The 27,676-nt window shown below is 42.5% G+C and overlaps 1 protein-coding gene across 4 annotated transcripts in view; it reads right to left on the reverse strand.

Annotated features, from left to right (window-relative positions):
• Trmt2b (tRNA methyltransferase 2B) overlaps positions 1 to 9,973 on the reverse strand; it is a 52,448-nt gene extending 42,475 nt beyond the window's left edge. For all 4 annotated transcript variants that reach the window (XR_012909027.1, XM_075957968.1, XM_075957967.1 and 1 more), the window contains exons 1-3: positions 9,838 to 9,973; positions 2,219 to 2,273; positions 811 to 1,051 (exon numbers count right to left, since the gene is read on the reverse strand). Coding sequence is in view for 3 of the 4 variants with exons in the window: in XM_075957968.1 (XP_075814083.1) it covers positions 811 to 1,031 (221 nt within the window). In the remaining variant the exon portion in view is untranslated. The remainder of the gene's footprint in view (positions 1 to 810; positions 1,052 to 2,218; positions 2,274 to 9,837) is intronic.
• Positions 9,974 to 27,676: the final 17,703 nt, after the last annotated feature.

The following is a 27,676-nucleotide window of genomic DNA, read 5'->3' on the forward strand; positions in this document are numbered from 1 at the left end:
GATAAAAGGCATGAACGAGAATGCCCTGAATAGTATTTTGATTTTTATTTTCTTAGTTTTTAAATTGTTTTATTTTATTTTCATTTTACTTTGGTTTTGAAGACAGGACTTCATGTATCCCAGGCTTGCCTCAAACTTCAGGATAACTCTGAATCTTCCTGCCTCCACCTCCTGATTGTTGCAATTTCAAGTGTGTACCACCATGCTTGCTTCCATAGACCTTCTTTAAAGCAAGTTCTTTTTTTTTATTCTTTTTTTTATTTATTAAAGATTTCTGCCTCCTCCCCGCCACCGCCTCCCATTTCCCTCCCCCTCCTCCAATCAAGTCCCCCTCCCTCGTCAGCCCAAAGAGCAATCAGGGTTCTCTGCCCTGTGGGAAGTCCAAGGACCACCCACCTCCATCCAGGTCTAGTAAGGTGAGCATCCAAACTGCCTAGGCTCCTACAAAGCCAGTACGTGCAGTAGGATCAAAAACCCATTGCCATTGTTCTTGAGTTCTCAGTAGTCCTCATTGTCCGATATGTTCAGCGAGTCCGGTTTTATCCCAGGCTTTTTCAGACCCGGGCCAGTTCTTAATTTAAGACCTCCTTTTTGACAAAGATGTACTCTAAGACAAAAATATTCCCTACTAGTTCCCAAAGTAGTTTCATTACTATCCTTCACAAGTCCTTAAGATTGCCCTGATCACACTACTTCAAGTACCCTCATGAATTGTCATAGTGCTATATTAGTCAGATTAGCAATACAGAATTCCAGTGGACCCAGGGATTCTGACTTGCTGAAAACAAATGCCATCAGCTTGAGTCTTACCTCTCCTGCCAGGAGTCATCTAGTAATCTGAAATGCCTTTGTTTCTTCTGATGGTTTTGTCGGCTTGGATGCTTCTTAATTATCCCATTGATGAAATATCCCTTATGTGCTCTGCCCAAAAAGGACTGTGACAAACCTGGTGCATTTGCAGCATACCAAGGAAGCGGTCCTGGTTTGGAGAAGAAACCCACTCTGGAAAGGAGTAATCTTGGGTTGTGCATTCTGACTTCTCTCTTGACGCCTGCCAATCAAATGAAATTCACCCACTGAAAGGTGGATATAGAGGCACAATTCATCAAGCCCTGATGACTGAAATCACAATATAATCCCACGCCAGTTCAAAATTATGAATAATAAAAGGGTTATTTATTTAAGGGAAAACTTACAGATCACTGTACTAAATAACAGTCCTCTGCATGAACAGGAACAGAGTCTAGCAGCCTGAAGCGGGAGCCGGAAGCAAGAGAGTGAGCAGTGAGCATACACTTTAAGCTGCTTTTACAGTATCAGAGACCATGCCCAAGTGGTCTTAAAGACTATTGGCTGAAGGAGCAGAATGTGCTCCCACAGCACCTCCCCTTTTGTTTATATAAGAGAGTTTCAAACCCAATACAAAACTATATACATTAGGAACAGATATCAAGTATAATTAGAATTACAACCAGCATAAACAATATTAAGCAAGGGATGTATGCTAAATGTTTTAATAAACAATCTATCCTATGGAGTCTAAGTCTTGTTTAGGAAATGGCTTAACTAGATCATAAGAGAACAGTAACTACAACTATCTAATCTTCAATCCCATCGAAGGCCTGAGAAGGGAGATAATATTACTTGAGCAGGCAGGAAGTACAATCGAGCAGCTTCCAAAGCAACCAGTATATGAGTGAGGGAGACCATTAGCTACCTGAGCAATCACCCAAAGTCTCATGTGCAATGTTGAAACAACCAACTTTGGCTAAGGCTTAGCTGTTGACTTAGAAGAGGGACCAGGAAAGGCAGGTGGTGGCACATCTGTAACCAGAGCCTCTGCTCAGGAGGCAGGGGCAAGCCAGCTTGGGCTAGATAGTAGGTGAGTTCTAGATAGCCAGAGATGCACAATCAGATCCTGACAAAGAAGGAAAGAATAAAAGAAAGGAGGATGGGGAGAAGGGGGAAAGAAAGGGAGATAGGAAGATAAAATAGGCAAAGAATAAAAAGGAAGGAGATGCAGCACCTAGGGAGCTATAGAAGCCAAGGGAAAGGTCTGTGATGCAGGGACTGACACAGCCAGGAAGTCTGAGGCACCAAAGGGAAAGAAGGCAATGGGTAGAACCAGACAACAGGGACAAATGAAAGCTTTGGGCTTTCAGGACGGAGTGCAGGATGCTAGAATGGGCTTGGGCTGGCTGCTGGCTCTAACACTTACTAGCTAGATGGCTTCTAGCAGGTCAGTCATTCCTCTGACATTCCTCTTCTTTCATCTGTAAAACAGAGAAAATGATAATGGTACCTACTTCATATAGTAGCTATAAGAGCTAAGTAAAGAGAATTAATAAAAATAAAATGTACCGCTGGAGAGTAGATCAATGATAGAACACTTGCCCAGCCGGTACAGGGCCCTAAATCCAATGCCACACACTACATAAAAAGTACTCGACTGAAGATTAAAGAGACATGACGTCTGGAAAGCTCTAAGCACAGTGCCCAGTAGCTGCAAAAGCTCTTCGGTGTTATTACTGTCAAAATGCATTTGAGGATATCATGGAATGGAATGGGGGAGGCAATGCGGATAGAAGGCACCAGAAAGGAATCATACCAATAACTCTGAGGACAACTCTGAAACACTTTCTAGAAGGGTTAAGCAATGTGATTCTCAGAGCACAATGTTAGGCCCTGTACCTGTCAGTGCCTGGATGAGAGTATTCTGAGAGGGAACCCCTCTTCCTCCATTACAGGACTTTCCTTCGGTCTGGCTACCTTAAGGTTGTGCGCTCATTAGTTTTTGTGACAACGTGACACAGCTAGGGTCATCTGGGAAGTGGAATCTCAATTAAGAAAATGCCTCCATCGGACTGGCAAAGCTGTGGAGCATTTTCTTCATTGCTGATTGATGTGGGAGTGGGGGTGGTGCCACTGCTGGGTAGGTGGTATTGGGTTGTAAAAGAAAGCAAGCTAGCCAGGCAAATGATGAGGGTACACACCTTTAATACTAGCACTCGGGAGGGAGGCAGATCTCTGTGAGTTCGAGGCCAGCCTGGTCTACAGAGTGAGTTCCAGGACAGGCTCCAAAGCTACACAGAGAAACCCTGTCTCAAAAAACAAACAACAAAAAAAAAAGAAGAAAAACAAGAAAAAGAAAGCAAGCTGACAAGCCATCGGAAGGCCTCTGTTTCAGTTCCTGCCTTGAGGTTCTGCCCTGACTTCCCTCAGTGATGGACAATAAGCTACAAGCTAAAACAAACCTTTTCCTCCCCAAGCTGTTCTTGGTCTTGGCATTTCCCATGGCAACAGAAAGCAAACACGACAAGTTACCTAGCCGTTGCTCCATAAACATCTTTCCTTTTTCTGTCTTTTCTCACAGGACTGGAGACTGATCCTACTATCTATGCTAGGCAAGCACCCTGCCACAATGCTGTATCACCAGCTTTCTTTTTACTAAGTTTCCCAGGCTTGCCTTGAACTCACTGTGTAGCTCAGGTAGGCCTTGAACTTTTCATTCTCCTGCCTTAACCTCTTGAGTAGCTGGGACTAGAGGCCTGTGTCACCATGCCTAGCTGATCGCTGTTCTGAAATGTCACATAACATGTAAACAAACTTGACATAATCTATGGACTGCTATGAAGTTACCTTCAAGGTGTGGGAGGTCCTTTTGTCTGTGTGTTGCTTTTTTTGGTTAATGAATAAAGAACTGCTTTGAGCCTATGGCAGGGAAGAACAGAACTAGGCGGGAAAAGCTAGGCTGTGTGCTGGGAGAAAGAAGGGCAGAGTCAGAGAGAAGCAGCAGTGGAGCCGGAGACAGATGCTGGGAACGTTAGCCAGTAAGCCACTGTCCTATGGCGATACACAGATTAAGAGAAATGGGTTAAATTAATATGTAAGAGTTGTCCAATACGAAGCTAATGGGCCAAGCAGTGATTTAAATAATCCAGTTTCTGTGTGATTATTTTGGGTCTAAGCTAGCCGGGTGGCTGGGAACCAACAAGCAGCCTCCCACTACACCTTCAGCATCAACCTCTGCCATAGACTTTGTCAGGATGGCCTTATTTGAGTTTGGGAGGAAAATTTCAAATGTCTGACAGGATATATTTAAGCTGATCCACAGTTCAGATGTAAATAATAGACACCCATAAGAGGCAATGAGTTGTCATATTTAAGAACATAGGTTTGGGGGCTGGAGAGATATCTGTAGTTAAAAGCACCTGTTGCTCTTCTAGAGTACCTAGGTTTCATTCTGAGCACCCACATGGTGGCTCAAATCCATCTAAACTTCAGTTTCAGGGGATCTAGTGCCTTCTTCTGACCACCCTGATCATCAGGCATGCTTGGGACACATATACATGCATGCAGACAAAATGCTCATATACATAAAATAAATAAATCTAAAATTGAAAAAAAGAATAGAGGCTTTAAAAGGTGGGATGACCTAGCTTAATGGTAGCATGCTTGACTAGTATGTACAAGGCCTTGGATTCAATTCCTATCATCAGGGAGAAAAAGGAAATAAAAAAGGGGCAGTGACAGGGAAGTCATTAGTTCAGTTCTTACCACTGCAAAAAGAAAGTCTTCAACAAACAGCACTGGAAAAACTGGGTAGCTATGTACAGAAAAATGAAACTAGATCCTTACCTCTCACCCTGCAGAAAACTCCAAATGAATCAAGAATCTCATTCGTGAAACCTAAAACAAGCTGGATGGTGGTGGTGCACACCTTTAATCCCAGCACTTGGGAGGCAGAGATGGCTGAATCTCTGAGTTCAAAGGCCAGCCTGGTCTACAGAGTGAGTTCCAGGACAGCCAGGGCTGTTACACAGAGAAACCCTGTCTCAAAACAAACAACAAACAAAAAAACCTAAAACAACTAAAAGAAAAAACTTCAAGACAAAAAAAGGAAAAAAAAAAAAAAAACAAAACCAACTACAGAAAAAAAAAACCTTCAAAACCTCACCAGAATTCAAAACTTTTGGAACAGGACACTAATTGCTCAGAAAATACAGTCAATGATTGAGTAGCGGAGGCTCATGAAATTAAAAAGTTTCTGTACTGCAAAAGCAAAATGGAGAGGCAACCTACAGAACACCATGAGAAAATCTTTGCCAGAGGAGTAATACCTACAACACACAAAAACTTTCTTCAAAAAAGTAAAAGCAAAAATAAACAAGAAAACAAATGTAGATTAAAACTAGTTCGTGATTCCATTTCACCCTAGTCAGAATGGCTATCATCAAGAAAACAAATAACGACAAATGTTGACAAGGATATCGGGAACTGAGAACCTCTATTCACAGTTGATGGGCGTGTAAACTGAAGAAGTTACTATGGAAGTTAGTGGGCAGGCTTATCAAAACATTAAACATACAACTACCATAAGACTCAGCTATTTCACTTCCTGGGCCCATACCCAATTGACTCTGCAACCTACCATAAAGACACCTGCACATCCAGGATGATTTCTGCTCTAGTCAACACAGCTAGGAAACAGAGTCAACCTACACACCTATCAACTGATGGATGATGAAAATGTATTACATATACACAATGGAATTTTATTAGCCATAAACAATGAAATTCGCAAGAAAACGGGTGGCATTTGAATATATTAAGAAGTTCGAGAGCCAAGAGTGGTGGCGCACTCAGGAGGCAGAGGCAAGTGGATGGACTTCTGTAAATTCAAGACCAGCTTGGTCGACATAGTGAGTCCAGGGCAGCCAGGGCTATGTATGTAGAGAGACCTTGTCTAAGAAAAAGAGAAAAAAAGGAAAAAAGGAAGGAAGGAAGGAAGGAACGAAGGAAGGAAGGAACGAAGGAAGGAAGGAAAGAAGGAAGATAACCCTGACTCAGAAAGACCAGCAAGCATCCCATGCTCTCTCATATGTAGACTCCAGCTTCTAATATTTAATATATGTGTGTTTATGTGGGAATACAGAGGTCAAGAAGCCAGAAAGGAGAGCCTGTAAAAGAAGGACAAGAGGCTTTACAGGAGAGAAGTAGGGGGCAGGGATAAAACCCACATGATATGAAAACAGGAACCTGCTAGTCTGTAAGCTAATTTTATTTTTAAAGTTTTAAATAGGGATGGGATGGATGCCCCAACGGTACAGAGGAACTTTGGGTGACTGTCCAGGCAGCAAGATGTCTCTGTCATTTCTAGAGTTTGAAGTTTCTTATTTCTTGTTTACTTAGGTAATATTATATCCTTCTGGAGTCTTTGATGGAGTTGAAGAATGAATAGATAATTATAGTTTTCCATTGTTATGAAAAAAGATATAAATATTGTAACTGTAATTCTTGCTTGATAACTGTTTTGTTATATGTAATCTTACTATGTTAAAATGAAAGCCTTTCTTTTTTATTTAAACAAAAAAAGGAAAAATGATGGGGGAGAGTCTTCTGTTTTGTGTTAATTTCATTGATTAAATAAAGAGACTGCCTTGGCCCTTTAATAGGACATAAAATTAGGTAGGCAGAGTAAACAGAACAGAATGCTAGGAGAAAGAAGCTGAGTCAGGCAGTCGCCATGATTCTCCCACTCCAGACAGATGCAGGTTAAGATCTTTCCTGGTAAGCCAGCTCGTGGGCTACACAGATTATTAGAAATGGGTTAGATCAATATGTAAGAACTAGCCAATAAGAGGCTAGAGCTAATGGGCCAAGCAGTGTTTAAAAGAATAAATAAATAAATAAATAAATAAATAAATAAATAAATAGGGATGGGAGAGGTGGCCCAGTGGTTAAGAGCGCTTGCTCTAGCAGAGAACTTGAGTTTGGTTCCCAATAGCCACATGCTGGCTTACAGCCAGAGGATCCAACACCTCATTCTAGCCTCCACAGGCACCACAAACATGTGATGCATAGACATACATGCAGGGAAACACTCCAACACACAAAACAAAAACAAAATTAAAGTGTCTAAACGTTACCAGGCTCTGAACTCACATCCTAATCCAGGATCTACTTCTCACTAGTTATGTGGTTCTGGACATAATGAATGTCAGATCACCACCTAGAAAAATGGGACTAAGAATATCTTCCTTTCATGGCTGTAGTAAGTTTGGGAGCCCACGTGTGACTCAGTTTCCATTTGGAGTCAATTCTGACTTAAAAGTCATTTGAGTTCAAGCTTGCCTGCTCTGCCTGCATCCTTGAGGGATGTGAGAAAGATCTGATTAAGCCCATGGAAAGAGCATTTTGCCCATGAGAAAAGAACACATTATCTATTAAGAAATAGAAAAAAGAAACTGCTTGCTGCTAGCAGAATTCACCTGAGCGACATGAACCTGCTTACGCTTTCTCCCAAGGACAGTGCAGGGAGGTAGCTGACTGTACAGCTCTTTGTTCTGCCTTCTGCCCTTAATCTGTAAAAAAAAAAAATTCTGAAATAAACTCTGGGCTCTGGCTGCTTTGACATCACCAAGCAGACCTCCTGATTCAATCCTGTGTTCTCTGTCTTTCTTTCATCTGACATTTCCTTAGCCTTAACGACCCCCCAATCCAGGAACTCTGGCTGACTTTGTTGGAGCAGGCTCTGACAAGTAAGAATTAATTGATCATGGCAGTAGCAGGGCACGCCTTTAATCCCAGCACTCAAGAGGCAGAGGCAGGCAGATTTCAGTGAGTTCGAGACCAACCTGGTCTACAAGAGCCAGTTCTAGGACAGGCAGGACACAGAGAAGCCCTGTCTCGAAGGAAAAAAAAAACTTAAATGAGTTTCTATACATGAGGTGCTCAGGACTGTGCATTGCATAGTAGATGATTCAAAGCATGTCACTTGGGTCACTGGACTTCTCTGTACCTCAATGTCTACAACCTACCAACTGAGGAGGTAGGTATTGTGAGGCTAAATACAGTTGAATGAGAAATTAAAAAAAAATAAGAAACAAGCTTTCCTGACCCTCTGAATGAGTGCCTGCTGGTCTGTGGAGAGGGTAGGATCTGATGAGAACCCCTTCCTAGTACTATCAAAATTATGTGACCTATGATCATCAAGATGAGAGAAATGTAGATATTTGATACGGAAGTGACAAAGGCCAGTGAGAAGAAAAAAATTAGGGAAGAAGTAGAAGGTAAAGAATAAGGAATGAAGGCTGGGGATATGGCTCAATTGGTAGTGTCTGCCTAGCATGCAGGAAGCCTGGGTTCCATCCTCAGCACCAGACACGGTGTGCATACCTATAATTCCAGCTTTTGCCCTTGGGAACGAAAGAACCTCTGCATCAAAAGTGCAAAGCCAGGTCAGTCAGATATATAGTGAGACCCTAATCTCAAAAACAATAAATAAAAATTTTTAGACTTATTTAGGAAAAGGAAAAAAAGCTGGGCATGGTGCCTTGTGCTTCTAATCCAAGCACTGGAGATACTGAACCATGATACTCATGAGTTTGAGGCAAGCCTGGGCTATTAAAACTTGATCTCGAGTGGTGGTGGCGAATGCAGGAGGCAGAGGTAGGTGGATCTCTGTGAGTTTGAGGCCAGCCTGGTCTACAAGAGCTAGTTCCAGTACAGGCTCCGAAGCTACAGAGAAACCCTGTCTCGAAAAAAAAATGATCTCAGAAATAACAAAAATTAAAAAAATAGAAGGTTCCAGCTTGTTCAGCATTTGTAGTAATGAATGTTTTACTATTGTTAATAATTTCTGTAGCTAAATATACTTTTCAGGGCAAGTCAGCAAAACCAAGCAAGGTTAGCTCTATTTTCTTTGTATTTTAATGTCACAGAAGGCAACTGATCCCAGAAAAAATATTTCCCTCTTGTATCTTTTTTTGTTATAAATATAAATACTGATGATATGTGTGAGAAAAAAATTTTCTGTCTTGGTTCTTGCCTCAGGATTAAGCACTGACTGGAAAATGCAAGAGTTTACAGCAACCAACTAGGGTTATGTTTACTTTCCTGAGCTTCAGTGGATAATCTACCTCTAGTGCTCAGAAGTTCAAGTCAGAGATATCTGAAAGGTCTGAGCCTCATAGAACCAAAGATCCCTTGGAGCAAAATAGTCACCCACCTGCAGGTAGGAACTCTGATTGCCTGCCTTTCCACTGGCTGGACTCCAGCCAGGGTTATTGACTAAAGCAGAGGAAAAAATTAATTTACTAATGTTTTCCACAGCAAACCACATGCAGCCTGGTCCAACCTTTCCAAACCAGGCCTCTCTGAGTAAGACTGTCCCCCAAGAGTCTATAAAGGTGTGTGTGATGGTTCATTTTAACTGTCAAGACTGCACCTCGGGGGAGATCACGCAGGGACAGATATCCAAGGAGGGACAGGTTAGATCAGGTTGGCCCGTGGACAACGTGAGAGGAGCTTGTCTTGATTATGTTAACTGTGGAAAGACCCAGCTTCCTGTGGGCACTAGCTCTGGGTTTCAGTTCTGGACTGCAGAATGCTGTAGAAAGCGAGCTGGGTAGGAATCATATATTGCATTCGCTGTCTCCGTGCCATTGGCTGGGATGTGACTAGCTGCTTCAAGTTCCTGTCTTGACTTTTTCAAAACGAATTGCTGGAAACTGCAACTGTGAGCCTAACAAACCCTCTCTCCCTTAAAACTGCTTTTGTCAGGGTATTTTACCACGGCAATGGGATATTTAACTAAGTGGATTAGCAGACAGACGCTAGGACACGCCACCACAAACCCACAAACCATAGGTGGGTGGCAAGGCTGAGATAGGGATGTGGGGGAGGGATCTGCAATGGTAGACAGCAGGCTGGCCGCGACCTTGCACAGCCACCCTGAGTGGCATGCCCGGCCCTGTCTGCCTCCTTCCTGTCCCAAACCCGACACTGGGGCACAGAGAAGAGTTCTCCTAAAACTGGGTTTTCCAGACTACTTACCTACCACTCCTTCCTTCGGGGCCACTAAAGCCTCAGACGGACGGCGCAGGGGGCGGGAGGTCACAGGGGCGAGTCACTTCCTGGAGCGCGACGTCCCGGCTGGCCCGCCCCCGGCTCCACCCAGCGTTGCGGGGCTCCTCCTCCAGCTAGCACACCCAATCCCGCTGACTCCCCCAGAGCCCTTCGTAGGAAGTGCTCCTGTCTCAGCGGACTGCTGGACTTTTTTTCCAAGTTCCTCTCTGCGACCCCGCCCACCCTTCCACCCCCCTCCCACCCCCTCCCATCCCCCCCACCCCCATGAAATATAAGCCAAGGAAAAGAATCCTGAAGAAATTCATATCGCCTTGTTAATGGTATTGCCCGTCCCAGCGATGCTACACTTGAACCCTCTCGACCCAAAGATTATTTTTCTTTTTCTATTTTTTTTAAACTATACAGACTTATCTAGCTCACAGGTGCCATCACCCATGGGTGGAAGTCAGAGGACAATTTGTTAAAGTCATATCTCTCTTTCTGCTCTGTAGATTTCTGGGATCGAATCCAGCCCAGCAGATTTGGCAGCAAGCTCCATCTCACCCTCCAAAGAGGAACTTGCTGCCAAGCCTGACCCACCTGGTAGAAGAAAAGAATGGACTTCTGCAAGCTGTTCTCTGACCGCCATACGCACCCACACACATGAACCCCCGACTCTTCATACACAACTGATTGATTAATTAATCAATTAATCAAAATGTGATGATTTTTGAGGCAGGGTCTTACAATGCACCCCTGGCTGACCTTTAACTCACTATGTAAAGGTCCCAAGTTCTGGGATTACACATCCAGCAGAAAACATTTTCAAAATAATTCCAGGCATCCATGTATATGGGATTCGGAAGATTTGGACAAAGGGAGCAAGGTGGTTTTATTAGTCCTTTCTCATGGTAAAAGTCCTATAGTGAGCCAGAAAAAAATTTCAGACAGTTCTTCCCCTCTGTTTTATGTGGCAATAGAAAAAAAATTGTCTTGCTTGAGTTTGGGTGGTTTAAAGAAAAAATAAATAAGAAGGACATGATGGCTCCTGGGTATGGTGGAGGTGAAGGTTTATCGTAGATAAAAGGAAAATCATAGACAGAGGCAGAGACATCTGGGAGAGTCCAGAGTGAACATGACCCTGAGATAGGCTGAGGAGAAGGCAGAGAGGAAAGCCAGACTAAGAAGCCAGGAGGGTAAAGAGTAGATGAAAAGGCCAGGTAACCAGAATGTCTGGATTATATAGTGAAGAGCAGCTAGGGGAAGGGCATCCCAGCCTCTAAGCTGGAGAAGGTTAGGGTAGGAGGTAGGTATGTCTTCCACACCCTGTAACAAGTAGGGACCGAGGGATCTGGTGGCCAGGGAACTGGGATATGTTAAATAGGCACTTCAGCTGTTTGTCCCAAGTTTGAGACCTAACAGTGGTTTTGTCTGCTTATTCTTTGTTGTTGCTAGGGTTTTGTTTAGCTTTGTTTGGGTCTCTTGCAGCACAGGCTTGCCTTGAACTCTTGATCCTCCTGCCTCTACCTCCCAAGTGTTGAGATTATAAACCTTCTCTCTGCACTTGGCAAATTTTTATGCTTTTGTAAATGACCTTAAATAGGAAGCATATTTTAGTTGGTGTTTCACTTCTTTCAAAGCATAGCATGCTTATTATGTGCAAAGGCAATGCTAATATTAGTCCCAGGGAGTGAATGAAACAAAGCCAGTACCTCAAATAATAAGTACTGAGTCAAGCCAAGATTTAAAAAACACACTGCCAACAAGAGGCGGTGGCTTGGGCCTGTAATACAGGAGGTTGAGGTGGAAGGATAAGACTATCTTGGCCTATGGAGTAAATCCCATGTCAGCCTAAACTACAGAGTACAACTTTGTCTCAAAAACAATAGCAACAACAAAAACCAAGGCTAGGAACGTACCTCAGAGTGTTTTCCAGCATGTTCAAGGTCCTGGATGTCATCTCCAGCACCATATAAACTGGATACCATAGCTCACACCTGTACTTCCAGCACTCAGGAAGTGGAAGCAAGAGGACCAGGAGTTCAAGGTTATAGTGAGTTCAAGGCCTGCCTGGACTACGTGAGACCCTGTCTCAAGAAAACTTTATACTGAGAAGGAACATTGAATAAAGACTTGTCTCTGAGCCTGATGGGCTGAATTCAATTAAAGTCCACATGGGCCAAAAGTTGCCTTCTGACATGTACACAAACACTGTGGCAGAAACTGAGGGAGAGAGAGAGAGAAGAGAGAGAGAGAGAGAGAGAGAGAGAGAGAGAGAGAGAGAGAGAGAGAGAGAATAAATATAAAGATATAAAGCTGGGTGGTGGTAGTGGTAGTGCATGCCTTTAATCCCAGCACTTGGGAGGCAGAGGCAGGCAGATCTCTGTGAGTTCGAGGCCAGCCTGGTCTACAAGAGCTAGTTCCAGGACAGGCTCCAAGGCTACAGAGAAACCCTGTCTTGAAAAACCAAAACAAATAAATAAATATAAAAAATAAATTTTAAGTTATATTTAGTAAACATACAATAATTATTTGTAAAAACAGAAGGGCGACACAGATATTTAAAAGCTATGTACACTTTAGCAAATGTTTAGCTGTTTCGTGATTGGTCTGAATCCTAATTGTTTCTACCTCGTGTGGTTGTGATGAAGAGTAAGCGAGTTAATGCTGGGAAAGAGAAAGCACTTCAAACACAGCAATCATACAAAAATGTCAGCTATTATCACTCAAAAATTTAGGGAGCTGGAGAGATGGCTCAGTAGTTAAGAGCACTGCCTGTTCTTGAAGACAACTTGGGTTCAGGTCCCAGCACCCACATAATGGCTTACAATAGTCTGTAAGTTCAGTTATAGGAGATCCAAGACCCTTTTCTGAACTTTGAGGGCACTGGTCACACATATTGTACATATATATATATATATATATATATATATATATATATACAGGCAAAACATTTATACACATAAAATAAATAAATGATTTTCTTTAAATAAAAACAAGGGCTAGAGAGATGGTTCAGTGATTAAGAATAGTTATTGCTTGGTCAGGTGGTGGTGGCACATCCCTTTAATCCCAGCACTTAGGAGGCAGAGGCAGGCTGATTTCTTTGAGTTCAAGGACAGCCTGTTCTATAGAGCTAGTGCCAGGTCAGCCAGGGATACACAGAGAAACCTGTCTCAAAAAAACAAAAAAAAATAAGAAGGAAAGAAAAGAAGGAAGAAAGAAAGAAGAGAGGGAGGGAGGGAAAGAGGAAGGAAGGAAGGAAAAAAGGAAGAATTCTAGGGACTAAGGATTTACCTCAGAGGAAGAGTATCTGGGTTTGATACCCAGCATGATGATAAAATAATAATATTGTGTATGCACACACAAAAACTCATAGCTACTTTTGACTGAAATTGTGACAATCCTAATTACTCTAAAGGCTCTCAAAATCCAAATTCAAACCACTGCTGTAGGGTTCTTGGGCTTTTATGGTGCTATCATGTAAAAATAGGCCAGAGACTTTTGGGAAGCCAAGCCCCAAGTTGAATTGCCTTGCCCAATCTTGATACAGGGGAAGGAACTTGTTCCCTGCCTCAACTTGATGTACCATGCTTTGTTGACTTTTGTGGGATGCCTTACCCTGTCTGAATGGAGGAGGATTGTATGGGGGAAGGGGTTAGAAGGGAGGTGGTGGAGGAAATGAGAGGAGAAAAGGGAGGGGAAACTGGGGTCGGTATGTAAAATAAATGAAAAAATTTAATTAGCATGAAAACGGTCCAGAGAGTTCACCTTTGCTCTCCTTTCCTCTTCTCCTCTCTAGTACCCTCCTCCTTTCTGCACCTTCTAAACTTTCCCCTTTGTTTTCCCCTGCCCTTGCAGCCAGTCATCACTTCCCATCCTGGTGTTCTCTGTTGTGCTGTGCCCAGAGCTAGGAGAGCCAGAAGAGGTCAATAAATATTTGATGAACTGAATCTCACCACCTTGCCTACTGGAAGAAAAAGGCCATTTCCTTCCGTGTCCCCACCGACTCCACACGTTCAAGCAAACTCGTTTAAAGCCCTTCTGTCTTTCAGGGAGGCAGAACCCTGAAGGGGTAAGAGAGAAAGGAGATTAAGGAAGCCAAAATGAAATTATTTACCCATTAACCCCTTTATATTTATTTAATCCAATAGAACATGCTCTTCGAGAAAAAGAGAAACCATTCCATCTGTAGGAGGAATAAGAAATAGCCCACATTATCGTAAAGGTTAGACTCTTCAAGTAGAAAATCTGTAAGTGGGCATGTCATAGGTGGTACGCAGCATTGTTGAATTAGATAAACACTGGAACCAAGATAACCTTTTGCTTTAACCTTGTTATCAACAAACAAAATCACAAACAAAGTGAAGTATCTAGAAATTTTTTCAAGCCTTCTCAGTTTGATGCAAGAAAAGAAATGTGAGGAGCTATAGAATTCCTTCTTAGAAATCTATGTATCAGGGACTAGAGAGATGGCTCAATGGTAAAGAGTGCTTACTGCTCCTGCAGAAGACCCAGGTTCAGATCCCAGCACACACATCTGCCCATTCACAACTGCCTGCAACTTCAGTTCCAGGGGATCTGACACCCTCTGGCCTCCATGGACAACTGTATGTACATGGTGCACATAAATTCACAAACACACCTATGTATACACATACATTAAAAATCATTTTTAAAAGAACATGTATTAAAATTATTTGGTAGCTTGCTTACTTCTAGTCGACAGTACCTTCTAATGCCCAGAACTATGACAAAGGCTCTGAGGGACAAGATACACATACCGTACCCTCGAAGATGGAATTTAGGGGGAAGACAAGACTCACTGGGTAAAAATACACAACAGTGAGAGCATTGGTTGTTCTAGGAAGGCAGCCATCGTCTTAGAAGCCAGGAAAGGGAAAGGATGTGAGGACTGGGTTGAGTACCTAGGCTATATATCCTCTGGGGGATATTGGAGGCTTCAGCTTGACGGCAGGAGCAGACCATAGTCAGCTCCTCAGCATGCAGGCCTGCCTAGATGGGAAAGTGCTGCCACAGGTGTGACCTTCTTGCTGATTAGATTGATCTCAAAATACAGTGGAGGGTCGGGAATGCTGGTTTGAGGAGTTTAAGGTGATCCCTGTAAGAACAGGAAGCAACCGGAAAGAATTTTTCTGAACCATTTTCACGGGAGAACTCCAGCAGCTATCAATAGAATGGATTGTAGCATGTAGTGACCTAGAAGCCGAGGGAAACTGCCACAGTCACTAAGCAGACTATACATACCGTAATCATTTCTAAAAATATTAGCAGGGCCATTATGCACCGTAATTAGCTGGAGCGATGGAAATGAATGTGTATTTCTGAGCCCTAGCCTCACACCTACCCAGCTGAAATCTCAAGGCAGGGAGGTGTCAGGAATCCCTGCATCTGTAACAAGTAATTCACACGATGCACATCTTATAGTATGATCCCAGTAATCAGGGGAGGCAGATCAGTGGCTAACAGGCTTTGAATACCCAGAATGTATGTGGGAAAAAAGCACTTGGGAGACAGAAACAGGAGATCCCCAAGGCAAGCTGGCTAGCTATACTAGCTGAATTGCCAAGAATCCCTTCCAGGGTGAGAGTAACATAGCCTCCACACATACACATATACACACATGTGAGCCCACACACATACAAAAATGCACATCCACATTTACCCACCCATATTCCGTCTACACACTCAAGGGGGAAAGGGTTTTAAAAGAATTGGACCCCAACACATACCAGATGACATTTCACATGAATTTATTAAACTAAAAAAAAAAAATCAAACCAGCCAGACTTGATGTCCTGTAATCTCAATACTTGAAGACAGAGAGACAGGAGGATTGAACGTTTAAGGCTATATATTTGCTATATAGAGAGCTTGAGGCCAGTATGGACTACAGGAGAACATTTATAATTTTATATATACCTGTCCCCAGGTACTACTAGCAAGATGGCTCAGCGGGTGAATACACTTGTCATCAAGATTGTCGGCCTCAGTTCAAGCCCTAGGACCCACGTCACGAAACTAGAGAACTGACTCCTGCAGGTTGCCTTCTGACCTTCACACATGTGCTGTGGTACTCACAAACACACAAGGGTACAACATAAGTAAATGTAATGAAAACAAATAAATTGAGGGGGTTGAAGAGATGGCTCAGCGATTTTAGAGTAATAGCTGCTCTTGCAGAGAACCTGAATTTTTATCTCCAGCACCCACATGTGGCTTACTCCACTGCTAGGGGTTCTAATGCCCTCTTCTGACCTCCTCAGGCACTGCATGCATTTGGTACAATACATACATACATACATACATACACACAGGCAAAACACTCATACGTATAAAATAAAATAAAAATCTAAAAAGAATGCACTGGAATAGGTCCTAAAGAGATGGCCTTGTGATTAGGGGCACTTGCTGCAGATGACCTGAATTTAGTTCGTAGCGCTCAGACTGGGAAGTTCACAACCATCTGTACTCTAGTTCCTAGGGATCTGTTGTCCTCTTCTAGCCTCTGTTGGCATCCACATTCTCTTGGCATTCACACAGATCATACACATACATAGACACTTAAAAAGTAGAACAAATGTTTTTTTTAAATGTACTGGAACAAAGACTAGAAAGAAATGCATGCAATATTCACAGCCCTCTGGATAGTGGGCTTGGGGGGTTATTGTGGTTTGAATAAGAACGGCTTCCATGGCTCATATGTTTGAATGCTTAGTCGTCAGAGAGAGGCATTGTCTGAGAAGAATTGGGAGGTGTGGCTTTGTTGACGGAAGTGTGTCACTGGCCCAGTGTCTCTCTCTACCTACAGATCAGGAGGTAACTCTCAGCTACTGCTCCAGTGTGTGTCTACACGCTGCCATGCTCGCCGCCGTGATGATAGTAGACTAACCTCTGAAACTGTAAGCAAGCCTCCAATGAAATGCTTTCTCTTATAATAGTTGCCTTGGTCACAGTGTCTCTTCACAGTAAGAGAACAGTGACTAAGAAAGGAGCTATGTTAGTTACTTTTCTGTTGCAAGATAAAACATCATGGCTATGGCAATTTATAAAGGAAGCCTTTATTTGAGCTGATGATTCCAGAGGGTTAGTGTCCAGAAGTATGGCAGCAGGTGGCAGACACAGAGCTAGAACCAAGAGCTCACATCTCAAACCACAGAGAGAGCAACTGGGAATGAATGGCGCATGGCTTTTGAAACCTTGAAACTTGTCCCGGGGACATACTTCTACCATCAGGCCATACCTCCTAAACTTACCCAAATAGTGCCACCAACAGGGACCAAAGGACCAAAGGATTCAAATGCTGAGGCTGTAGAGGATATCTCATCAAACCCTTCCTACTATAAATTTCTTTGGCCATGGTGTCTTATCCTCACCATAGCATGGGTGTCATTCATTTGCTCACTGCATTTCCATTTCCACACACCCCAGGTTTTCTCAAGTGAACATGTGTTACATTGATAATAAGGAAAAGTGTAATTGTTGAATCTTGGTGAAGTTCCTGTAGTCCAGGCTCTGAAATGGAGAACAAGATTTTATCCGTAAATATAGAAAAGACTTTGGAGAACTAACTTGCTAAGCAAATTTATGTGACTGGCTTGCAAGCCAAGTTCTGGTGAGGAATAGCACACCGCGTAACAGAAATATTCTTACCTATTAACTAGAATCATCCCTGTAGGCATTAATGTGCCAGGAAAGCCAAGCTAGCAATCAGAGAGTCGCCTGTTATTTCAACAGATAGAGCGCGACGGTTTGGAGGGAGCTCTGCCAATGAATTATTTGTGACAAGTCAGCCAGCCTGGTGTTCCTGTGACTCCAAAAGTACCTCATAAATACTGACTCTCTGATGTTCTCCTTTTCCACCACCTCTAACTAGTAGCTAGAATCTTCTGTCATTAGAATATTGCCTTCCTCCTATCCTCATTATGCGTCACTGTTTCCAAGGAAACAGCTCGTCTTACATGAATTACATTGTAGGCTCCCAGGTGAGATATTGGAAAGCATCTTAATCTCATCTTCAGTCTATGTACAAATTATATTTACCAGAAGTTGCTTCTGGGTAGAGTCACAGATGGCTAGTTTTATCCACTGTAAGCCGCCTTTAAAAATTTTTTTCAGTTGAAGAGTCTATCATTTCCTGATTTTTGTGTCTAATCTTTCTTCTAAAGTATATACCCCATGTTTAGAGAAACACATTATATTGGGGGCCCTTTGGATCTCTGATAATTGCCGAGGGGTTTGGATGAAAGCACTTGGGAGAATGGGACTACCTTCTGGCAAACTAAAGAATTCAGAAAGGGAATCTTTTAAGAGAAACAAAAGATAGTGAGCTATGAATAGAGGGTCCAGTGGACATGTACATAATGAGTTAACATAACACAAAAGCTCCTACATTTTGTGTAGGAGGAATTACCCTGGAAACTGTCACCAAACTAACTAGCTCCTTCATACTTCTAGTTTCTAAGGTAACAGATATTTACTATATTACATTTGCATGGCTGGTATTAATGTTCATTTTCTCACTTCCTAGGGTCTCAACCCTTGGCTTTTTTATAGTGCTCAAATTTGCAATTCAATGTTCCCAGCATTCCAGCACTGACAGCTCATCCCTCACAGCTAGATGAAGAGCATAACCTGGGAACATCGATCCCACATCCTGCTCCACATTGGAAAACTATCAGTACAAGTTATCTCAGCTCTATGCCTAGGACTTAGCACCAAAAGCACAAATCCTCCAGCTACCCAGAGGCTATAATTTCTGTTCTCTCCAAATCGCCATCTTCAGAAAACCCGTAATAAAGACACTGGCCTCTCTTCTCTTTCCTGATGATAATGTGTTCCTCGGTTTCTTTCAAGTGTCATTGTTAGAATGCAAGGGTTGCTAGAACTAGATTGCTTTAGTGTCTCGCTCCTTGTATGCCCCACAATTCTGTGAAGATACTGGTTGGTGAAAAACATTTGGTCCTATCCCTCCAACTGAGTTGTTACAGTGTGTTATGTAGCTCCTAAACTTTTAGAGAGGAGTGGAGAATAGTTGCTAAGGTCTCCCATAGTCCAGACTGACCTTAAATTCCTTATGTAGTTAAACACGACCATGACCTCCCAATCTTTCCACTTGCATCTTCCCAGTACCAAGGTTATGGATGTTCACAGCCACACCCAGGTGCTTCCTAGTTCTGCTTTTTTGGAGATGATGTGGTAGTTTGAATGCAATTGGCCCCCATAAGCCCATAGGGACTGGCACTATTGGGAGGTGTGGCTTTGTTGGAGTGGGTATGGCTTTGTTGGAGGAAGTATGTCACTGTGGGTGTGGGCTTTGTGGTCTCATATATGCTCAAGCTACTCACAATTTCTCAGTTCACTTTCTGTTGCCTTTAGAACAAGATATAGGACTCTCAGCTCCTTCTCCAGCACCATATCTGCATGCACAACGCCATGTCCTGCCGTAATGACAATGGTCTAAACCTCTGAAAATGTAAGCCAGACCCAATTAAAAGGTTTTTCTTTATAAAAGTTGCCATGATCATGGTGTCCCTTCACTGCAACAGAAACCCTATCTAAGACAGATGAGGTCTTTGTTTGCAGCCATGGTGGATCTGGCATTCACAATGTAGACCAGGCCAACCTTTAACTCATCGAAATCTGCCAGTCTTTGCCTCCTGAATGCTAACATTATGTCCCACCACGCCCAGATTTTAAGCTTATTTGTTTGCTTCCTAAACTTATACTCTGGACATTTTTCCACCCTGAAAGAACCCAATCTTGCTGGAAATGAAAATGATAATCCAGAACAGCCCTTGTAATAAAAGATACCCAGTATTTATTAGACATTTGATTTGTGCCACACAGTATCCCAAATGCTCCATGAGAAACTGCCTAACTCACAGGGGAGAACATTGATAGCTGGACTTTATATACAAAATAACTGAGACATACAGAGAAATAAATAACATATCCAAGATCACACAGAAAATGATAGAACTATACTTCAAAGTCAACTGTCAGATACCCATTTCCCACTTTAATGTTTGAACATTTAACCAATGATCCTTGAACTTTGGTTTATATCAGAATTCCCTAGAATGTCCTTTAAAATGCAAATCAGTGCCTGTCTGTGAGGCAGGATGATCAACAAGTTTGCAGTTTAAGGTCATTGTAGGCCTTATATGTATCGGCGTGAATAAATGCAGGCAAATATTAAAGAATATATACAAATTTAATGATTAAATAAAACTTACAGAACCGAGGTTCCCGCGTAGCACAGGAGGTAGGAAAGAAAAGGAGGAGCCGCCTCCCGTGCACCCATTTATCAGTATGCATTCGCCCGAGGCAAACCCGCCCCCTAAAGGGGCTGGCTTAACCCTACACTTATATCAAAAATATAACCAGGGTTAGATATATAGATATATCACAAAAGCCCTTGCCTTGCAAGCATGAAGACCTGAATTTGATGCCCAGAACTCACATTTTTTAAAAAAAAACAGGCATAATGATGGACTTGGTGGTAAACATCTTTAATCCTAATATTCAGGAGGCAGAGGCAGGTGGATCCTTGTGAGTTCAAGACCAACCTAGACTACCTAGAAAGTTCCAGGCCAACCACACAGTGAGACTCTGTCTTAGAAAAAAAAAACAAACATGATGTGCACATGCATGCATTGATGCTTACATAAACACAAACACACACACACACACAAACAACAAACAAAAGCTACTACTCTAATGCTTTAGGTCCCATCTCCACCATTTCTGATTGAGTAAGCCAAAGAATTTATGTTTCAAACACATTTTCAAATGATGTTGAGGTAGTGGGACTTGAGCATCACATTTGGAAGGCCTCTGTTTTGTACTCCATCATCTCCCATGCAGGACAAATGAACCTAGCATTCACATAAGACACTTACATGAAGAAACGGGCTTGTGCTCTCCTTTGTGTTCTATGCTCAGGACTCAGGGGTCATGGGGAACTGATTTACCTCTCTCCAAAAACAACTGGAAATTGTCTAGCTATGTACTCTAGAGGGAAATATAGTGCAATGGCTGTGCTCACAGAACACAGCATTTCTGAAAAGAGTTGGCCATATGCTCAGTTTCTGACCTAGTCCTTGCTGTTACTAAATGCTGATAACTATACTGTGTAATCTTTATCCTCTTTTTGACGTAACTCCAAAAGTTAACACGTAAGAGCAGTACTTGCCAAGCACGGCTACCTGAGAGTTCAGGATTAAATACAACTGACACATCCAGCCTGATCCTGTGGAGGATCTCCACTAGCACCACCTCGGGAAGCTGAGGAAAGAACCATTGCTGTGCAAGCTCTCCTTGGAGCTGTTGTTCACACCTACCTTGTAAAGAACACACATTGCCTTCAGGAAACAGGTAGGAGTTAAATATTTCACTGAGACATAGCTGAAGTCCCTGCATTTTCAGGCAACGAAGCATAGTACAGTTCTTAGTAGTGGGGATGCAAATGAAGATAATTAGGAAGTCCTTGAAAACTGCCAATACTCAATGGCAACTAGATCTCTGCATATGTCATGTGTGTATGTGTGTGTGTGTGGTGTGGGAGGTCCTCCTATATATGTATTGCTTTTATTGGTTAATGAATAAAGAATCTGCCTTGACCTGTGATAGGCTAGAATAAAGCTAGGAGGTGAAAACTAAACTGAATGCTGGGAGAAAGAAGGCAGAATCAAGAGAAGCCATGTAGCCCAGCCTGAAACAAACACCAGAACTTTACCCAGTAAGCCACTGCCTCGTGGTGATACACAGATTAATATAAATGGGTTAAATTAAGATGTAAGAGTTAGCCAATAAGAAGCTTGAGTTAATGGGCCAAGCAATGACTTAATTAATACAGTCTGTGTGGTTATTTTGGGAGTCTGGGCAGCAGGAAACAAACAAGTGGCCTCTTACAACGTGTGTGTGTGTGTGTGTGTGTGTGTGTGTGTGTTCCTCTTCTCACTTGAAACAAAAGGCAAACACATCTAGAGGGTAGAAAGGTCTGTCTGTGAATTATGCTGTTGCTGTCAGTCATTGGTTGAAAGTGCAGGAAGAATCTGGATAGCAGAAGTACCTAGGAAGAGAAAAGACATATTAGCTTGTCAGATCCTTCATCTCTCGATAGCAATAGAGTCTTCCATAGCGATTATCACTTCCAAATAGTAAAAGGCATGGTTTCCTTGCTTCTCTTGGTGTTCCAGTTCATGGTTTCTTTGACAAGTGGCAAGTGTAATTCCATCAGTTGCTACAGGCCAGGCAAATGCTTAAACATGGGTTCTTAACAAATAGAGTAAGATATGAGAAAAGAAATGAGGTACAGTTACTGGAAGCGAGTCAAGAATTATCATAATTTGCAGTACATTTGGTTGTCTATTCAGAAAATACCCAGGGGGAGTCAATTGAAACATGAATAGGATTTAAGAACAGAAGAGATATTTAGAAGAGAGTTCAGCAAAGTGGCTGAAAACAGTCAACAGATTTTCTGTAAGCTGGCCACAGCCAGTCAGAGAATAAAATGGGTGGAATGTTTTCATGATAATAACATGAGGATAAAATCCCTAGTGATATGATCTGTAGTCTCAGTTAGAAGTAGTGTTGTAAACGTTCAGGTACAGCTAATTAGGAGGATGAGACAGGAGTATCATTTGATCCTAAAAATCCTGGTTATTCTGGGCAGCACAGCGAGATCTTATCTTAATGAATGAGTGGGTTCTGTGTTAGATTTTACATCTCTGTGAGAAATTATGTGGCAATGAACAACTTACAAGAGTAAGGACTTAAGTTGGCTCATGGTTTCAGTCCTGTCCAGCTGGTTCCATTGTTGCGAGTCTGATGAGAGGTCAGACATTACAATGGGAACATACAGTGGAACACATAGTTCCTCCACCCCCAAGGTAGAGAGGAAGCTCAGACAAACTGGAAAGAGCTATAGCAAAATCTAGACCCCTTCCCAGGAAGGATATTTCTTCAGTAACCATTGGGCTCTACATCTCGAAACTTCCATCAGCTCCCAAAATAAGGCCATCAATTACAAACCAAACTTTTAACACATGAACTTGTGGGGGACTTTTAATATTAATAAAAAAAAACTGATAGCAAGGGATCTGGGCATATAGCTAGCTCAATTGGTAGAATGCTGACTCAGCATGAACAAAACCCTGCATTTGACTAGCAGCACTGCATAACTAGGTGTGTGTCACAAACACCTGCAGGCCCAAAACTCAGGGGTGGGAGGTGGGAGGATCTGAAGTTCAAACACATAGCCAATTTGGGCCAAAGGAGACTCTGTCTCAAGAAGAAGGAAGAAAGACAGAAGGAAGGAAAGAAAGAAAGAAAGAAAGAAAGAAAGAAAGAAAGAAAGAAAGAAAGAAAGAAAGGGAAGGAAGAGGGAAGGAAGGGAGAAAAAAAGAGAGAAAGAGACAGAGGATGGAGAAAGAGAAAGAAAGAAAAAAGAAAGAAAGAAAGAAAGAAAGAAAGAAAAAAAGAAAGAAAGAGAAGGAAGGAAGAGGGAAGGAAGAGAGAAAAAAAGAGAGAAAGAGACAGAGGATAGAGAAAGAGAAAGAAAGAAAGATGGAAGGAAGGACAACAACATTTTTTGTATATTACTTAAATAACATATATTCTTTGCATAAATAGGGAAAACCCTAAAATTCATGCAGAAGCAATTTCTCAGTTGAGATTCCCTTGTGTCATTTGAAAAAAATCTAACCAGGCAAAGAGAGATGGCTCAGCAGTTAAGAGCACTGGTCCCTCTTCCAGGGGTCCTCAGTTCAATTCCCAGTAATCACATGGTGGCTCACAACCATCTGTTGTGAGATCTGATGCTCTCTTCTGGTCTGCAGGCACACATGCAGACAGAACACTGTATACATAATAAAGGAACGAAGAAATAAAAGAATGCATACTGTTCTTTCAGAGCAACCGAGGTCAAGTCCCAGGTCCCATGTCAGATGGCTTGAAACTTCCTGTAACTCCAACTCCAAGAGATTCAACACCTCTGGCCTAAATGACCACCCACAGTCTTGTGGACACACGGACACACACATAACTGAAAATAAAACAAATCTCAAAAAGGAAAAAAATCTAACTATTACAGAATGATTATTGCATACTAATTATTATGGACACATACTTCAGGCCTCACTCCCACAGAAGTGGAGTGATGGCTTCACACTCGGGATTCGAGGAGGGTCCAGCCACTAACCTAGTGAACTCTCTGTGACTTTCTTGGGGATTCCATCTTTCTTTGCTTTCCATTTCTTCTGAGTTCTCCTGAGTCTTTTCCTGCTACAGCTAACTAGGATTCCATCAACTCTAGATGTGATTTATGACCATCTTAAGAAAAAAAATGCCAACCCTAATCACTAAGAGAAAGAGTACATTGTACCTAATATAGAACGGCATGACTGCCCTTGAGTGACTAACCCAGCATAATGATTAATGGGACCATGGGCAGGCCAAGATGCCAAGGACTACTCGTGGTGTGGTGGCGTGGATGAGAATGTCTCAATTAACTCATATGTGTAAATACTTGTGCCTCCACTATTTGAGGATGATTCGAAACTGTGGCCTTGTTAGAATAGCTGTGTCAAAAGCCTTGCCCTCCTCCCACTTGTCCCTCCCTCTTCCACCTGACAGCTCAGCTTATCAGCCTTCAGTTGTTCCCGCTACCATGTCTTTATGTCACCAAAGGCTCTAACCTTCTAAAATTGAAAGTCCAATTAAACGCTTTCTTTTTATAAATTGCCTTGTTAATGGTGTTTTATCAAGGCAATAGGAAAGCAACTGAGACACACTGTAACTCCCAATTCTTGCCTTTGTTTCTTCTATTCCCTATACCACACTAACACTGTTATAAGCACTTTGAAGATGCAATCCTAGCATTTGGAGGCAAGAGGGTCACAAGTTCAATGCCAACCTTGGCTACATAGCAAGACTGTCTCAAAACCAAAACAAAACAAAAACACAGAAGACAGATTTTAGAGCATCAGGCTTCTGCCATTGCCAGTGCAATCATACTGATGATTAAACTCCATGTGACCTTTGCCGCCTACTGCTGAATCCTTTGATTGGCCTTCTAAAGAGGAGCTAGAGGCTGGATCCCATTGACATTCCCTGAAGTTAGGACTTTTACCTTAACTCAGGAATATAGTGATAAAAATAAAAGATAATAAAACCTGGGTATAAAACATACTAAAGTAGTCAAATTCTGAAAAAGTAATAATTTACATATGTCTTCTTCATATAGAGGGATTAAGGAAAAGGTCAGTCCAAATACTGACCAACAGAAACATTAGTACTATGTCTTCATAGTGGAATCAAGAGTTATTTTCTCTTATATCCTTTAACGTTTTACACATTTTTATGAGTATGTGTTATTCCCATTATCATGTCATTTGAAATGGAAATACATTATATACAATACATTATATATAATCAGTCACTTAACTCTGAAACATAGTCTTCCCTGACTGCTCATTTTATTGACATATTCAATGTAAGATGTTTGAAAAAAATTGAAATATTACCATTTTATACTTTGGTGCATTCCTTCCAGACATGTATAATGTGTATGAAAATAAACAGATTCTCTTGTCTGCTGTGTAGCAACAAGCTCGTTGTTAGCAGTGTCTGTATCCCACTTTCCATGTCCTCCTGCAGTGCCTAAGTCACAAGGCTTCAATCAGTGGGGGACGGGTCCATGACTCTTCTCTCCCAGACTTATCCAGCGGATGGAGCAAAATAAGATCCATAGCCAGGCCTAGCTGCCAAACTCAAGATGAATGCTGGCACCTTCAACGTCCTTTCATAGTCAGCTTCCAAATCCGTGGTGACAATGAGCACAGAACTACCTGGAAAAGGGGGACACACATCCCCAGAATGTCACTGGCAAGGTGTGTGAGAACCTATCGTACATGGACAGCCTGGAGAACACGACACCCTTGAAGTTTTAACTCCTCTGAAGTATGCTCTGGTGCTCAGGGCACTGTGGAGGAGTCAGTTTGTGGCTGTATCCAGCACTCAGGACCCAGAATACCGCATGCTGCCTTCAGGAAGATGTGGGAGTGTAGAGAATGCTTATCACTGCTACATCACACATTTAAAGTTCATGGGGGCCTTCCAGGCCCTGACTGTTCAACCCAAGGAAGCTGAAATGAAGGAAGTCCTCTATGTCTTTGGCCTAGTAATAGGAAGACAAGAGCTGGCTTACGATGGAGAGATTCCTCAGGCATCATGCTTCAGATTATTTCAAATGATGTTCCTTGTCTTTTAGTCACCAAAGGAAGTCACCAAGAGACTCAGCATGAAGGGCACGGGGCCCAATTTTCCTTAATGGAATTGAGCATGAGGCACCAGGTACATACTATTTCAGAGGGCTTGGGCTCAGGGTACCTATCGATATGGTTAACCTTGTTTACCAACAGGATGGGATTTAGAATCACTATGGAAACACACCTCTGGGTGTGTCTATAGGGTTATTTCCAATATTTTTCTTTTCTTTTTCTGTGGTGTGTGTTGTATATGTGCCTAGTGGGTACATGTGGAGACTAAAAGATGATGTCAGAATATCTTTATCAACTGCTTTTCTGCCTTATATGTTGAAGTAGGGCCTTGTTGAATCTGAAACTCTATTTGGACAGTCAGCCAGCCAGCCAGCCCTCAGGAGCCACCTGTTTCCAATTATCCAGGTTTTCCTTATCCCCTCATCCTTCTGTGCCCCTCTCACACCATAACGGGGCTACAAGTATGTGCCGCCATGCTTGGCTTGTGTAGGAGTGCCTGGGACTGAATCTTCGTGCATGGACAGCAAGCACTTTTCCTGCTGAATTATCTATCTCCCCAGCCCTGAGAAAGGTTTAATTGAGGGTGGGAGATGCAACTGAAATATGGGAAACACTGTTCAATGGACTGGAGGCCCAGAATGGCGGAGGGGTGGGGGTGGGGTGGAGCGATTAAGCTGAGTGTTCTCAATCTCTGCTTCCTTCCTGTATATGTAATGTAAACTCTGAAGATGCTTTTCTTGGGTATTCTGGCACAGTAGAATAAGGGAATCATCACACCTGTGACTGGCAGGAAGGACTTCTGGGGTGACATTAGGAATAAGACAGGCCCTTTGAAGGGAACTTGTGCTGATTCTGTAGTATTTACTACCAGCCCCACCCCTTTCTTTCTTCTTGTTCTTCCTCCTCGTACTCCTCTTTCTTCAGATACTTTTTGTTTGGTTGGTTTTGAGGCAGAGTCTTATACTATAGCCCAGACAGGTCTGAAATTTACTATGTAGTGTAGGATGGCTTTGAACTCACAGCAATCCCCTTATCTCGGGTTTCTGAGTGAGTGGTGGGGTTAGAGGCAGGAGTCACTCAGCCCAGCTTGGACTGGGTAGGTGGGAGGAGTTCGAAGGATTGGTGACCAAGATGGAAAGAGGCCTCTGAGTTACAGTGAGGGCATAGGCTTGGGGAGGCTAATCTTGGATGTCAACTTGACACGTCTGGGAAGAGAGAACCTTGGTGAAAGTATTGCCTCAGTCAGACTGTCCTGTGAGTACATATGCAGGGCATTTTATTGATTGCCAACTGATAGAGGAGGACTCAGCCCTCCTTTTCAGTTGAGTGGTGGTGGCGCACGCCTTTAATCCCAGTACTCGGGAGGCAGAGGCAGAGACAGGTGGATCTCTGGGAGTTCGAGGCCAGCCTGGTCTACAAGAGCTAGTTCCAGGACAGGCTCCAAAGCTACAGAGAAACCCTGTCTTGAAAAACCAAAAGAAAAAAAGACGAAGAAAGAAAGAAAGATTCAGGATTTTCAC

Source organism: Microtus pennsylvanicus, chromosome X (assembly GCF_037038515.1).
Source record: "Microtus pennsylvanicus isolate mMicPen1 chromosome X, mMicPen1.hap1, whole genome shotgun sequence".
Lineage (NCBI taxonomy): Eukaryota > Metazoa > Chordata > Mammalia > Rodentia > Cricetidae > Microtus > Microtus pennsylvanicus.